The sequence below is a fragment of the Varroa destructor genome, unplaced genomic scaffold (genome assembly GCF_002443255.2).
Source record: "Varroa destructor unplaced genomic scaffold, Vdes_3.0 BEIS01000001.1, whole genome shotgun sequence".
Lineage (NCBI taxonomy): Eukaryota > Metazoa > Arthropoda > Arachnida > Mesostigmata > Varroidae > Varroa > Varroa destructor.
The window spans coordinates 37,757,962-37,773,041 of record NW_019211454.1 but is presented as its reverse complement, the minus strand read 5'-3'; the positions used below and the strand labels follow the sequence as shown (position 1 = coordinate 37,773,041).

At 42.4% G+C, this 15,080-nt stretch overlaps 1 protein-coding gene across 1 annotated transcript; it reads left to right on the top strand.

Moving 5' to 3' along the window:
- Positions 1-2,982: 2,982 nt before the first annotated feature.
- drosha (ribonuclease 3 drosha) lies at positions 2,983-14,611 on the top strand. Its single transcript, XM_022815341.2, has 15 exons — positions 2,983-3,002; positions 4,005-4,923; positions 5,285-5,636; positions 5,955-6,140; positions 6,275-6,659; positions 6,795-7,142; positions 7,306-7,592; positions 7,770-8,586; positions 8,724-8,862; positions 10,593-10,813; positions 11,138-11,345; positions 11,650-11,890; positions 12,123-12,286; positions 12,387-12,750; positions 12,993-14,611. The coding sequence occupies exons 2-15, from the start codon at positions 4,005-4,007 to the stop codon at positions 13,552-13,554; spliced, it is 5,193 nt and encodes a 1,730-aa protein (XP_022671076.1). The 5' UTR covers positions 2,983-3,002; the 3' UTR covers positions 13,555-14,611.
- Positions 14,612-15,080: the final 469 nt, after the last annotated feature.

Sequence of the window (15,080 nt, the reverse complement as noted above, 5' to 3'; positions counted from 1 at the left end):
ATAAGAATGAGAGGAGCGTGAATGGCATAATCCCCGTGAGCAAATACCCAAAGAGGAACATTGAGATTTTTGGCGTATGGCCGAGCGAGGCTGTTCACTGGTGACTGCAAAAATTGGTATCACTGAAGAGTGTCCGTACTGCATTTAACGTTCTAATCCTCAGCATGTTTTAGATGACTGCTGTGCACGGGCGGGAGGGCCTATCACGACCCGCTCCTGTCTTGCTCCCTACGCTCACATAAAAACCTACCCAGCAGCATGCAGTAGAAGAAATGTCTCTTCGTGGATTGTCTATTATAGAAGCTTAGCAAACCCTTAAAATGTTCACCTTTTGAATCCTTATAGCTAACTTCTACCTGTGACATTAGCATGGTATCGTGCATCAAAAAAAGCAAAAGAAAGCTGAGGAAATTGTTGAAATGGTAAAGGTTAAACACTATTAACTGTCAACCTACCTTCCCCGTTAACAAAAAGCGATTTCATCACCCTGTAGTTTTGTCAAAAATTGGAAACCATGAAAATTTTTCCAAATATTTGTATTTGTTGGATTTTCTAGCATCACGAATGTGTAAACACTGAGAGAAAAATATATATAGTTACGACAAAATGAATTATGTGATAGCATGTATTTAGTATTGCAAAAATATGTACAATAATCGATACGGCCTACTTCTGATCATAAAGCATAGACGCGTATTTTAGCGACACATGTACAATGTGTTGTTAATGGCGAGCTGCGTCACTGGCGTGATGCGCTTCCAGAGCGCTCTGAAATGATGGAGAGATAAGTACATTTGATCCACACACGATCGCTGTTTTATTCAAATAGAATGAATACATTAAATAAAGAGTCAGCTTACAATTATCACCGTGAATAGTTGTCAGTCTGTGCTGCCTATCGACCTGCCCAGCCACAAAACGACATAAGCGACTGAAGTCGTGCGGTTCGATCCGATAGGCGAATTCCAATCCAATCTACCACAATTTTTGCACATTTTTCAAAATCTTCTGATGTCTCTCTACGTATCTTTATCAGCGTAGCCATTGATTTGTCATCATATCGATACGTCTTACTAAATTGATGTTGTTCTTAAATAAGCATATAAATAACTTTCTTTACTCGCTTCTTAACACTCACCTAGCAGCAGAAATAACTAAAAAGCCTGCATTATTCTAAATTGAACCCGATAAACGTTTTCTTACATAAAGTGAAATAGAAACATTTCGAATTTACATTTAGCAACTAATCTATTCACCCACGTGATTATAATTACTAACTTTAGCATTTAATACAGTATTTTCTCAAGGTTGTAGAGGCATCGTTAAATTACTGCATAGATATATCAGGCATAACCAATAAAGACCATCCAAAGGAAGTACGCAAGCTATACAGCAAACAGACGGGAAAGACGCAGTGCAATTGCGTTGAGTTTTTGAGCGTAAGGATTTGAAAATTGGCGCGCGCCCCTGGCGCAGCTTTCCTGTGGTTCAGTCTGCTCGCTGTAGTGGCGAAAGCACTTCACCGAAGCCCCGGTCACACGCTCAGGGTGTCAAAGATCATCATTCTACACATGATAAACATTAGCCGAATTACCGACTTTTTTTCTGTAGATGTTCTGTTGTTTCTAGGTAGTGAGCGACGTTGTGTTGTGGAGTGAACCTTTTTCAAAAGGCATTTTTCTGGCGGTGGGCTCTAAGTGAGCAGGAGGTGTTGGAGATGACTGCGGGCTAGGGGAAGTGTTTTGTGGAAGGTCACGGCGGCGCCCATAGGTTCGTGTAGCAGCGAAATAGGCGGCCCCTTCGGGGCCTTCTAGTCCAGCTCTAGATCTGCTTATTGGTGACTATTGACTCCATCTACCATGGCTATTGGACAGAGTTTTCTGTCACTCATTAAAAATAAATGATTTCCTATATTCCTTCTTGTCCGTTCTTTCGTGTGCCGAAGTGCCAAGCTCAATTGTGCACTAAATCGATGTGCAACAAAGATAAAGCCACGTTTATGAATTGCGCTGATTTGCTAGTACAGAACGAAGATAGGAGTTTGATACATAGGTGCGATTTTGCTACACCAAATTGTATAAATGGTCTTTATGGTAGTGCAGTAGCTAATGTATTCGCCTACTAAACTTGAGGACATGTGATGGTCTGGGTTCGAACCCAGAAGTAGACATACTTCGTTCCGTGCTAAGAGCCAGCCGTCAGTAAGGAATACTTAACGGCTTGAGTACCAAACGTAGACCCCAAAACATATAGGTGGTACTGAGCATAAATATCGTAAAAGGCACATCGATATTATGAGCTAATTTTAAAGACACGTGCGGAATTTAGATAGTCAGAAGAAGTCAAAGAAATGGAACTTCTTTGGACATAAAATTTATGGTGGTTATTCAACTCTGCGCTGTTGCCGATAGGGCTTCAAGAAGAGTGATTCGAATCTGATGAACTGAACATGTTTCTTTGAATTTGCGTGAGACTAGCGTTGGAGTAGCTCTCAATGAGGCTTTATAAACGGAAGCCATATATACGATAACAGTTATAGTTACACTCGTCTAATTTACAGTAGTTAAGTCAGTAGAGTAAATCGGACTGGGTAAACTAATCGATCTAAAGCTATGCTTCGAGTAATTTTCGAAAAAAAGCTATATCAAAACAAAGTTACGCAACTGCACTTGTTTGCTAAAGAAACTACCCTTTAAAACTGGGTACCTCCAGTGGCTTTATCAAGGCAACATGAAATGGAAGGAGCACATTTAAATACGCCGCCTGTTTAATTATAACAAGGGTGTGTGTTATGCGTGTTTAGGCTGTCATTATTGTGAAGTTAATCTAGGTACGACTTTTATCACAAAATCACAATGATTTTGATTCTATGCTCACTTAGGCTCACACCAAATAGGTACACCAAGTTTTAGCAATAGCTTGTTAAAACTTGTTGTACTTATTTGATGTGTAAAAAGTTGAGTGAGCGCACTTGACTCACTCATCGGCCTGTTCTCAATAAGGTACGTGCTCCTGGAATTGCCTTGTTATATACGTAGGTCAAAGTTTTTGGGTGGTGTTTAAATTAAAAAAATTACACTGTTTTTCTACTTTACCTAGAACGTTTGTCAATATGAAACGGAGTATATAGCGCTCTAATTATTGTTATATTCTAAGTTAAAGACGGCTTTCCTTGAACTATAGCCAATGTTATTTTACCGGTGTTGTTTTTAGGGTAGTGTTACAAAAACAGCTTATTAGACTCTATTTTAGAGAAGTTCCAGTAATCGGCGCTTACAAAAAAAAACCCAAGTGTCGTTTTTATCTTTGCTAGATTTAATCAGAACGTCTATGGGCCTTTACCATTCGTAAAAGCTGCTGACTATCTGCTACAACAACTGAATGCTTATGGCAGTTTTGCAGACACTGTTTCCCTTATTGGAGTTTGCACATGTCTAACTTAACTTCATCATCTTCCGTAGTTTAAACGTTCTCATATTAATAAATAATGTGCTTATGATAGGCCTTGCGGCTAATTACATCGTAATGGTCGCCATGCAAATACCTCCAATGATATATAGCATGAGTCAGATCAATTTATGTTTAACTGACAAGATTTTACGCTCAACAGCCACAATTTCCTATGACTAATTTTTATCATAATAATAGTAATAATAATATGTGTGTCTGTCGTACGTCTTCTACACAACTGCTTGCTATTGTTTCTCACGGCTATAAGTTTATGTGAGTGACTATGTACGTGTAGATTGGCTAGTAATTTTTTTTTTTATTATATTATATAACACGCTTTATCATATCCACACCAAAGTGAAGTTGTCACAAGCAGTACCGCCTGTGTACCCTTAATTAGGGCAATTCTATCGTCATCGTCCACTGCATGTGAACGTAAGCGGACAAGGAAGAGGCCCCACAAGCTACTTATTATATTACATGGATAAGTTTTTCAAGTTAATTCAAGCTATAGTCCTAAACTTTACTTTCTTCTTGATTTTGTTTTCTCGCAGATGTATAAACAGAACAGCGACGGCGGCCTCGTAGATGCGGCTGTTGTCGACGCAGCCATCAGCGTCAGCAGTCAGCATCCCCACACAGCGACCTCCCGCTGGCTTGCTGGTGTCCAGCAGCATCATCAGCAACAGCACTACAACCATCAACAACAGCAGCAACACAGTCAGCAACAGCAGCAACCACAGCAACACCCGCGTCAACATCAGCAACAGCCGTGTCTTCTCGAGCAGATGGCCGCGTCTGGATCACACCAGCCCCCCCAGGCTCATACACTGCCTGCGACATTATTGGGTCCGCCTGGTCTCTTAGCTGCAGGTGTAGCGGGTGGAATTAGTGGCATGGCAGCGGCTGCTGCAGCGGCCCAACTCGGCGTCGGCCAAATGAGCACGATGAGCAGCGTCCATCATCACCTTGGACATCTGGGCGTTGGTGGCGCTGGCATCGTTGGTATGGGCGGTATGGGTGCTGCAGTAGGAGGCGGTATGGGAATGCCACTAGTACATGTATCGCCGGATGTGGCGGTACAGGCTGGTCTTAATGCAGCCGTCGTTAATAATCAATTCAATGCGGCTGCAGCTGCCGCCGGGCACCATCATCCGGCAACAATGGCCGTCAACCAGGCGACGATGGCGGCTGCTGGCGGTTGTATGGGCGCCGCCGCCATGGGAGCTGCGGCTGCGGGCGTAATGTATCCGCAAATGATGAATGACATGATGATGCAAAATGGCGTCGTTGGGAAACATCTACCAGGTCTGGCCGCCGCTGCCAATGTTAACCTACAATTGAATCTTCAGCATTCAATGCAACAACGGATGCAGCATTTGCAACCACAAAACCACCAACAGCAACAGGTGCAACAACAACAGCACAGTAATGGAGCATCGACTGTAGCAGCTGTAGCAGCCGCAGCGGCAGGTATTTATCTATCGCGAACTCGAACTTTAGAAACGTAAACTAAAGATATTATGGAGGAGACTAATAATAACGAATACAATTTTTTGATATTGCATTTATATCCATTATGCCAATGCTTACTCTATTATTTGGATTATGGATACAAAGCTGTAGTTTTGCGTCTCTTTCACTAGTTAGCGCCGTAATGTACGATCGTAATTATGTTTATCAGCCTGTAAGAAACGTAACCTTCTTTTGGGATGTCGAGTTTCACCTACATTTTTTAACCCTTTAATTGTATATAGCAACGACAGTAACTAAGGTTTTTAGACCACGTAGCGACATTGTACGTCACAATAATGTTAACTCGTTTTTTTTATAGGCGTAACTGACGGCCATATTCCCACGAGCAGCGCACTAGCTGGTCTCTGGACACCGGCGCCATCGGCTTCTCCAGTTATATCAACTGTGGGCTCGCTACCACTGATATCTCCAGTTCCCGTTACAAGTCCATCGTCACTTCTGCAAGTTGTACCTGGAACCCCGGTTCCGCGGGATAATGAACTGGCTCGCTTTGATGATGCCCGTTTGCGCTACGATGGAAATGCAGTGGCCTCAAAAGTAGATTGTACCGTCTCCGGACCACTGCAAAATAATAATCATCATCCGAATAGCCGCCTTTACAGGATATCATCAACAGACTACAACAACTACGCCGACATTAACCTCAAAATGTGACTTTTAGAAATAAATAGAATGTATTTTATTATCTTATAATTATATGCTTATCATAATATTTATGTATCATTGATTTATAATGGACAACATATTTACTTCGGTATATTTTACTAGGAGGTTCATACCTCCTAGTAGTATAATAAATAATAATGCACGTAATATTCGGAGCGATTTTCCAACTCCTCTAAGTTGGATCTTATTCCACTCTCACACACACGCACGGTATTCGCTATTTTTACAGGTAGGGTATAATTTTATACACAATCTCTAAAAACGTAATTGATCTCATTTTGTCGATGGTGCAACATTTTCAGTAAACGGGAACCTAGCTATAGCTCACGGAGTCGTTCTAAATCCCGTAGGTCTCCTTCGGGTCGTGGATCACGGTGGTCGAACCGTTCTAGAAGTCCATTGAAGAGGCCCTTAAAGATCGAGCGATCAAGAAGCCCGAGTTGTCGCGCAGAGCGCCATCGAAGCTCGAGCCATCGAGTAAATAATAAGTAAGTGCACTTATATTAAGCATATGTGTGCCTTTGTCACTCTAATTTAACATTAATTTTTCATAATGCGTTTATTACGCTCCCTAGTATGCGCTAATACCTGTTTCTGTTGCTTTATCGTGAATCATCTTAAGGAGCCCCCCGCGAAGTCACCATGACTCGCGATCCAGGCGCCCGTTATCACGTTCGGCCAGCTACAGGAAGCTAAATAGTAGAGAAACTAACGGTACCACACCGAACGAGCGCAACTCTTCGCACTATCGTCACCAGCCGCCTCTACCTCCGAGGACAGGTTCGAGACAACATCGAGATCATCGGAGCATTAAATCAGATAGGGCAAGGGATCGAGAAAAGGAAAAAGAAGAGAAGGAATTCCGTTTCTCGTCCGACAACTATAGCTCAGATGAGGGGGAAGTGGGCACCAAAGAGATCTCCGAAGAGGATTATCGAATGGAAATCGCTTCCTATACAAGATGTTGCCCAGCAGAACTCTATTTTACCAAAGATAACAACAACGAGGTACTTTGTAGAAGTTTATTTTCTTTTAAAAAAGCTGGTTACTAAATCTAATAATTCTGTGTATGTGCGCTGTAAGCCTTTCGCCGAGTTCAACAAAATATCTTAACCTGATACAAATGTTTTGTTACATGATAGCTTCGCAAGGAGGAAACCCGATCGACCGAACGCTTTGAAAAGCTTCTAACCGAGTTCGAAGAGGAGCTCTTAAAGCGCGCTGAACGCACACGATCTACTCAGGCACCGTATGAGCGACCTAAAAGAAAGCCACACATTTGCATGCATTATAAAAAGAAGCAGAAGCGACAAAATCGCCAAGAAAATGGCACAAAAACTGGAATCATTTTGTCAAGTGACAGCAGCAGTGACTCAAGTGATACCGAGTGGTGTTCATCGGAAGAGGAGGACAACGTCACTGAACTCGAACTCAAGAAGAAGCACCCTTATCGATTACACGAAGAGCTCTGGTTCAACGATCCCGGGGAGGTAAAGTTGACGTTAGCGTATTGGACAAGGTTAATCTAATAGACTGTTACAGTGATAAATTAGTTTGTTTTCTAAGAGGCGTATTAGCGAGCGTTATTAGGATTTAAGTAGTGAGTTTGACTCATCTAGTGGCTTTGCAATAACGATTTTGTTTTTTTTTCAGATGAATGATGGGCCGCTCTGTCGGTGTAGTGTGAAAGCGAAACGCACGGGAATTCGTCACAACCTATTCCCTGGAGAGGCGCCGCCCTCACCTGCCTGCGATCCAAGCTCGAACAACGCCGGTCGCTTGTTCCACTACCGCGTTGCCATCACCCCGAGGACAAATTTTGCGCTCAAACGCTTCCCTACGGTAATTCGTCACGACAACCATGACTTCATCTTCGAAGGATTCTCACTCTTCTCTCACTACAAGCTACCTGACAACCTGCCTTCATGCAGGATAATAAGGTATATTCCCCTAAAGAAGGAAAACAAATCTAAAAGACGAGCAAATTTCGAGGCGTTTACCTGCCTAAGTATCTCATTATGGGGCATATATTATGCACTCAGAATAGAATAGTAATAATAATATTAAAAAGAAAAGCAAGTTCCTTATAAGTTCTTTCATTACTTGTCATATTCCAGATACAATATTGAATACCTGATCGCTTACATACCTGAGGAGTTCCCTAGCAACTTCACTGTGCGGGGACTCGACCTTCTGTCAGACTATCTATTTAAGGAGTTGCTGGAATTAGTTGACATCAATTGGCGTCTAAACGATCAGCCATCTAATGAAGGCTGTCCGCAGTTCCATGTGATGCCGCGCTTTGTGCGCCCTTTACCGGAGAAAGGCAAGGAGCTGTTGTCGCTCAATCTGATAATCGGCCACCTGCTCAAGAACAACCGCCCGTTGGTTTCGCGTGAAGGGATTCCGAAACTAGCGAAGTTAGACGCAGCTGCTTGGATTGACATGGTCGAGGCCAAGGTCAAGGGTCAGCTAGTGACACGACCTGGTATGAAGCCCTGCTCACTGCGAGTAGATCAACTCGACCGCGAGCCGTCGCTAGAGAACTCAACACAGTTCCCTGTTATTGTTCATTTTGGAATGCGACCGGCACAACTAAGCTACGCTGGCAATCCCAAATACCAAAAAGCACTTAAGGAGCTAACTAAACTCAAAAAGTACCTGGCCACCAAGGCGAAAGTCGACTACCAGGATAAGGCTCGATTGGCCAAAAAAGAGAAGGCGTTGCAGGATTTGAAGCAGGCACAAGAGCTCAAGCGCGACGTGACGGTCGTTCTCAGCTCAGAAGGCTTTTACCGAACGGGACTACGCTCTGATGTTGCGCAACATGCGCTTGTTGTACCAGTACTGATTGGTCATCTTCGCTTCCATCGGTCACTATATAGGCTTGAAGAAAACCTAAAGCTAAAATTTAATGACCGACTTCTGTTACAGGTTTGTACTAGAAAGAACAGAATTTTACAGAACAAAATAACGTAGTTTAACTGCATACTTACTATTGTGGTTGTCGCCAAATAATCTTACATATCTGACTTTGTGCTTTTGTATCCAACTTACATTTCGTATTCCAGCTGGCGCTTACGCATCCCTCATACAGGGAGAATTTCGGAACCAATCCAGATCATGCGCGTAACTCAATGACCAACTGCGGAATGCGTCAGCCGGAGTACGGGGATCGCAGGGTACTTTACCTATATTCGAGGAAAAGAGGTTAGCCATAAAACTTGTTAATTGATATTGCAGCGCTACATACACACGTACAGCGGATTTCGGCTCGGCATGGGCGCACGCAAATACGGCACTTGTGGAATTTTCATTAGTAATTCATTTAAATATTCATTGCAAGAGCGGCATACTAGACGTCAAATGCAGGCACCTAATATTGGCTACAAATAAAACAACTAGAAAAGCACGTGTTGGGCTAATCCTTCCGTCTCCCAAGAAAAAATGATTTTTGCTTAGTACATATAAAAGCATCCTATTAATTTGATTGACAGATTTCTTTTACTGAGGTACTTGTGAAGTATCGGCAAGTTCTTGCGTGAGCAGCAAAGGATCTAATCTAATTGTAGAACACTTATCTTTAAAAGATAAGAATTATAAACATAATACGCATCTGGCTTGTGTCTTACAAAGTATAGTGTTTATTTATGCATTTATATTATGAACACAAGATTGTTGTACTTTACTCAATTGAGTTTAACACTGTTTAGATCAACCTAATTTGTTACGATCTTCTTCGGCTTACTACAAAAATCACAGCTCATAATTTAATGATTAAAATGTAGATACATATATCCACGCATAGTGAAGATTTGCCACATTTACTATATTACATTTCTGGACTTTGATCCTCCAGCACTTCTTGAGTGGCTCTGACGAATGCATATTCACGGTTAAGCTTCCATTTTACGTTTAGCTAACATCACTTATAGCTCCGTTAGACACCAGTGTATATAACCACCCGTGTCTGTGTCGTTGGCACTAGCTTTACGGTTTGTGGGGAGCTGAAAATGTAAGGTACCGCAACTTGCACCCTATCCTTGTAGCGGCTGTTCAGACATAGACACTGCAATAACAATAAGCATTGGAAAAAAATAACATGTACTTAACAATTCCCGGTGAAGTCGATCAAGCCAGCATTATTGGATCCTTCGCAGCTCCCGAGTAATTACCCGTTATGGACTAAACCTGGAGAGGACTGTTGAGTATATTGTCTTCAGTTCGCCCACCTTTGGTCACATAATGAAACAAAGTCTTCGATAAATATCGAACCGCTTATCTGAAGATTGTCTCGAAAATCAGCCGAGAACAAACCCTGGCCCGAAAATGCCTTCTGCCCATTCTTGCTTCAGTCAGACGCACTATTGGAGATAGATAGAGATTTGGTCGATAGGGACGTATGCGGGTTCATCTTCGTAATGACACTGTGGGATTGAAGGCGTAAGTGTTGGAGTAGCTTCTGAACTCATGTGCTCTTTGTCAAAGTGCACTCTGAGGGCAGGTGATTTTCAGGTGGCTACTCCAGCAGCACCTACTTCACTCGGTGGATATTCAAGTTTACAATCAACCTGCATTAACGCTGGGTTACAACTAGTGACATGATGGGTCCAGCGTGTCTCTGAACTAGGTAACATGGAAACACTTCCATCTTTCGGGCTATAATCACTCAGAAGGATGTTTTTTTTTCTGTATATCTAGCTTTCTTAGATTGCTTCTCTGTCAGATGCTAACTGTCTTTTATACTGATGTCACCACATTGCTGCTGGCTAAGAAGAAAATGGAGTTGTAAATCTATCGCATGAAGCGTCTATGATGGTGAAGGGTCGCTTGCCACTAAAACAAAAATGACGGATTTTTTGCTGTTTTGTGTTCCTGCGAAATGTGTGTATGTGTTGTGTGGATCGTATATTGCGATCTGGATGGGTCGTCGCTGCCAGGTATCAAGATGCTTCTATCGATCATGTCGCGTCTGGCCAAGGATATTGAAACGGCATCGACTGTGCACCACTATGAAAGACTGGAGTTTCTGGGTGACGCGGTCATTGAGTTCTTGTCATCAATTCATCTCTTCCATATGTTTCCCGATGTTGAGGAAGGTGGGCTGGCGACCTATCGCGCCGCAATCGTCCAGAATCAACATCTCGCCGTTCTAGCAAAGGTACCCAACAGCCCATAATGACGGACACCATATGAAATAAAAAAAAATGTGCAGGCTTCCGTAAAACAAACATGAGGGTAAGATCAAGCGCAACTATTCTTAATGGACGTTCGATGACTATGTGAGTTGCATTTTAAGGTAATTACCTAAGAAGGAATGTATCATGCGGTCTGTAATGAATATTTCGTGAGCAGTTATAATATGCTTATAACAACAATAGTTAAAACCCCCTTTACGGTGATAATTTTACTAACAAGCAAATAAGAAATGAAAGCATACTATAAGAAAAATTGTTTTTGTTGCGTTTGTGCTTGACTGGAGCAGAAACTTCAACTGGATGAGTTCATGCTATATGCTCACGGGTCCGATCTGTGCCACGATCTCGAACTCAAGCATGCTATGGCTAACTCTTTGGAGGCACTTATGGGGGCCATTTTTCTTGACCATGGTATTGAGCATGTCGACAGGGTCTTCGGGGAGACCCTTTTTAGACCATCTGCTGTTACAACCGCGAACTGTGCGACGGTCACAAGTATGTATAAAGACAAACAGAACGGCGGTTTAGAAAATTTTTTTCCGATACCCAGGCGCCGACTTCGTCTGTTTTGTTTATATATCTTTGGTGAATAGTTTCTAATCAGACGATCTAGTCCAGGTGTCGTTTTTTTCAACGCAAGACAAGTATATCACTGTTGCAACGATAGCTACAATATGAACCCGCCATCAGGTGCAGGCGTATCCCATTACTAATTATTATGTATAAACCCAGCAACCAGAGTACTGGTTTCCAAAAACGAAGAGCGCTCTCATTATTATTTAACCCAATCAACACGCAGGCGGTCATCGTGCAATGAATTGGGGTTTGGAATGCGCCGAGCTTCTAGAAAGGTGGTGCAATTATCGCCGGCACCCATTGCAGCTGCAAGAGCCAGATGGCGATCGGAGATGGATCGAACATTATCCCGTTCTTCAGAAACTCACAAACTTCGAGAAGCAGATTGGCGTGGAATTTACTCACATCCGACTTCTCGCAAGGGCATTTACCCATCGCTCCGTTGGATTCAACAACCTCACACTGTGAGTTTGAACGGCATACATGACTTCGCCGGCTGTCGTATGGCGTATTATGGCAATGCTATATAATCACAATGTATTATTAGTACTAAAATAGTATTTGTATTAGTACTCATATAGAAAATTTTATTTAGATAAGTAATATGATTCCTACTTTTGAACGTCCTATCAGTAATAATATAAGCATAAATCATGAAGTGCTATAATAGTTTCGTTCTTAATCGACGATTTGTAGTGGTTCAAACCAACGCCTGGAATTCCTTGGAGATACCGTACTCCAATTGGTGTCCTCTGAGTACCTGTACAAATTTTTCCCTGAACATCATGAAGGGCATCTTTCGCTCCTCCGAAGCTCGATTGTCAACAACCGCACACAGGCTGTAGTGCATGATGACTTAGGTAAGTGGACGAAAGTGGGCATCTGTTTTCAATAAACCTCATCACAATTTATAGAGAAAACTGCATCATTATTGGGCTGTAATTTGTTTCATTGCTGCAGGAATGTTGGAGTATTCGATGTACCCGTTATCACAAAACGGTCTCAAGGTAAAAGATCGTGCCGACATTCTTGAAGCGTTCCTAGGTGCTCTCTTCGTCGACAAGGGGCTAGACTACTGCCGAAGATTCTGTCAAGTAGTATTTTTCCCGCGTCTAGAACATTTCATTCGCAACCAAGACTGGAATGATCCTAAATCGAAGCTACAACAATGTTGTCTAACCTTGCGACATATGAGCAATGGTCAACCTGAGATTCCACTTTACAAAGTTATCGATTCCAGTGGGCCCACCAACACGCGACGATACACCGTAGCTGTCTATTTTCGAGGCAGACGAATGGCAACCGCCAGTGGACATAGCATCAAGTGAGTCTATTATTATTACAACTAAGCTTTTCAAAAAGCTGCTTCCCAAACGATACTTGGTTCAGGCTACTCAGCTGCACTCGACTGATCTGTAACAAGATCTACTAGGAATAAGAGGCATGACAGGTAATATAGATAGTTATTTTCATCATCAAAGTCCACTCCCTACTTTAATTGCTCCCTATTCTCTCCGCTTTAGATACTCGTTTAATTTGTATATTATATTGCCCATATAATTGCAGAGAAGCGCAATGGCAGGCAGCCTCGCTCGCATTGGCAAACTACAAAGAGTTCTTCAACCACAAAGTGGTTGAAGATATTATAAAGGGTCCTAGCGGTCGTCAAGAGAGCTACGAACGGTCAAAAGAGGACAGAGTTACAACAGCAGCAATATCAGCAACATCCACATCTTTACAAGGGATAATAACCACAGCCACAGTAGCAACAGATAGTGGGAATACAGCGTCTAATGGTGGAAGCGGTGGCGGAAGCCGCGGCGAAGGACGAAAATGTCGAGAAGACTGGGTGAACGGAAACAGCCACAAGCGATTGTCTTTTGAAAAGGACAACAGGCAAAATGGCCATCGATCTGATTACGAACGTGACCGCAGGGATCAAAGGCCAGCTTCACATCGGCTATTTAGGGATTCTTCAGTGCGAGATTCACGAGATTCGAGGGACTACAGCAGAGAGTCACGAGAACCACGGGAAACAAAGGATGCCAGAGATGAGAGGGGTCGTGGGGACGCAGGTTTCCGCGACAGTTTTGGACGAGATCGCGATCGCTCTCGTTGGCAGAGGTAAAGGGCTGCAATTATGAGTAAAACCTATAACGATAGGAAATCATTGGTTTAACCGGAGAAAGTAGAACTCTCAGCAGCATAGGCAATACAAGAGCACCTTAAAACCACAGAATGAGATCAAATAACAAGAAGCCGGCTGAAGTTGCGCACACGAAACGAAAAGGCGAACGGACGAAAGGAAAGGCTGTCAGCAAAAGAAGGCTTTTGTTGAAGACAAAGTCGACGATGAAGATCATTATGTTTTTGTTTTTATATACTTATTAACGCCGAGGGGACCTGATAAGAACTACCTCTGTATAGGTGGTGCCGCCGACATGAGACAAACGTAGACAAATGTCGTTGAAACGTTATTTAACTCCGCCTCGTCTGCAGGTGAGATTAAGCAAAAAAGATTTAGTTATAGAGACAGTAAAGACGTTGTTTAAAACAGTAACATGATGATACGTCAAACACTATCGTTAGTTTATGAGGAAGCCTTCTAGGTTCTGAAAAAGTTCGGAAAGCAAAAAAGGATGAAGTGTAGAGTCATGGATTCTGCATGAGCAATTGCAGGAACTATAACTAAAATAACAAAAGGGGTGTAGTGCGATTCTTTTTGTCCCTAAGGAGTACCTAAGCGGTTGAGTGCAAATTTTTGTCGCTAGAACGACCTATGTCAATAGTTTCTTATTGTCATACACAAGAGGATTTGCTCGCGTCGTACTGTGACTAAACTACCATATAGACGCATGCTTTGTTAGGGGGTAGGATGGCGTACTATTGAGATGTAGATCCAATCTTGGAAGTGTCCGCAAATACCTACTCGTAGTTGTTGCAGGCAGACTTGTAGTTGTTGACCTTTATTTATGTAATCGGCAGATCTTTGTGACTTAATTGAGATCTTAGTCACACTCAGTAACCAAGACCGTTTTTTCGCTCTAAGGGCTATACAGTGTAACTGTTTTCTTGTTTCGTTTGAACAAACAGCACAAACACAAAAAATACGCATCGGTAAAAATCAAAGCATGCCAATAACCAGCAACAAAAAAAAGTAAAGCTTACGAATAATATGCAACAAACTTGTTCTGAGGCATGACGGTTATTCTAAGTACGCGGTAATCATAAAAATACAATAACAAATATCAGTGATTCATCATTAAGATTTTGATGATGCTGATGTAGAAAATCTCATCCCAAACGCACATCGGTGAACAGCGCCGGCTTTAACACAAAAACTTCTCAGCATACACAAAGACACGTTAACAGACATGAGCTCACATCGTTATCAAACAGGGAACAGAAGTAGATCGATACATTTTTTCCTCGATTAAAGACGAACAGGTCCAAGCACCTTGTGTAACTGACAGACTGACGATTGAAAACGCGAAGAACAAAGCACTAAATGACCCCATTTTAGTTCGTCCAAAATTAAGTAGAGAAGAGTTCAGATGAATGGGGGGAACCCCGGTGTAAAGCTGACAGGCCCTTCATCCAACAGATGATGGCAATAAGTCCGCTTAACCAATAAATTCATGGTAAAACGTTATA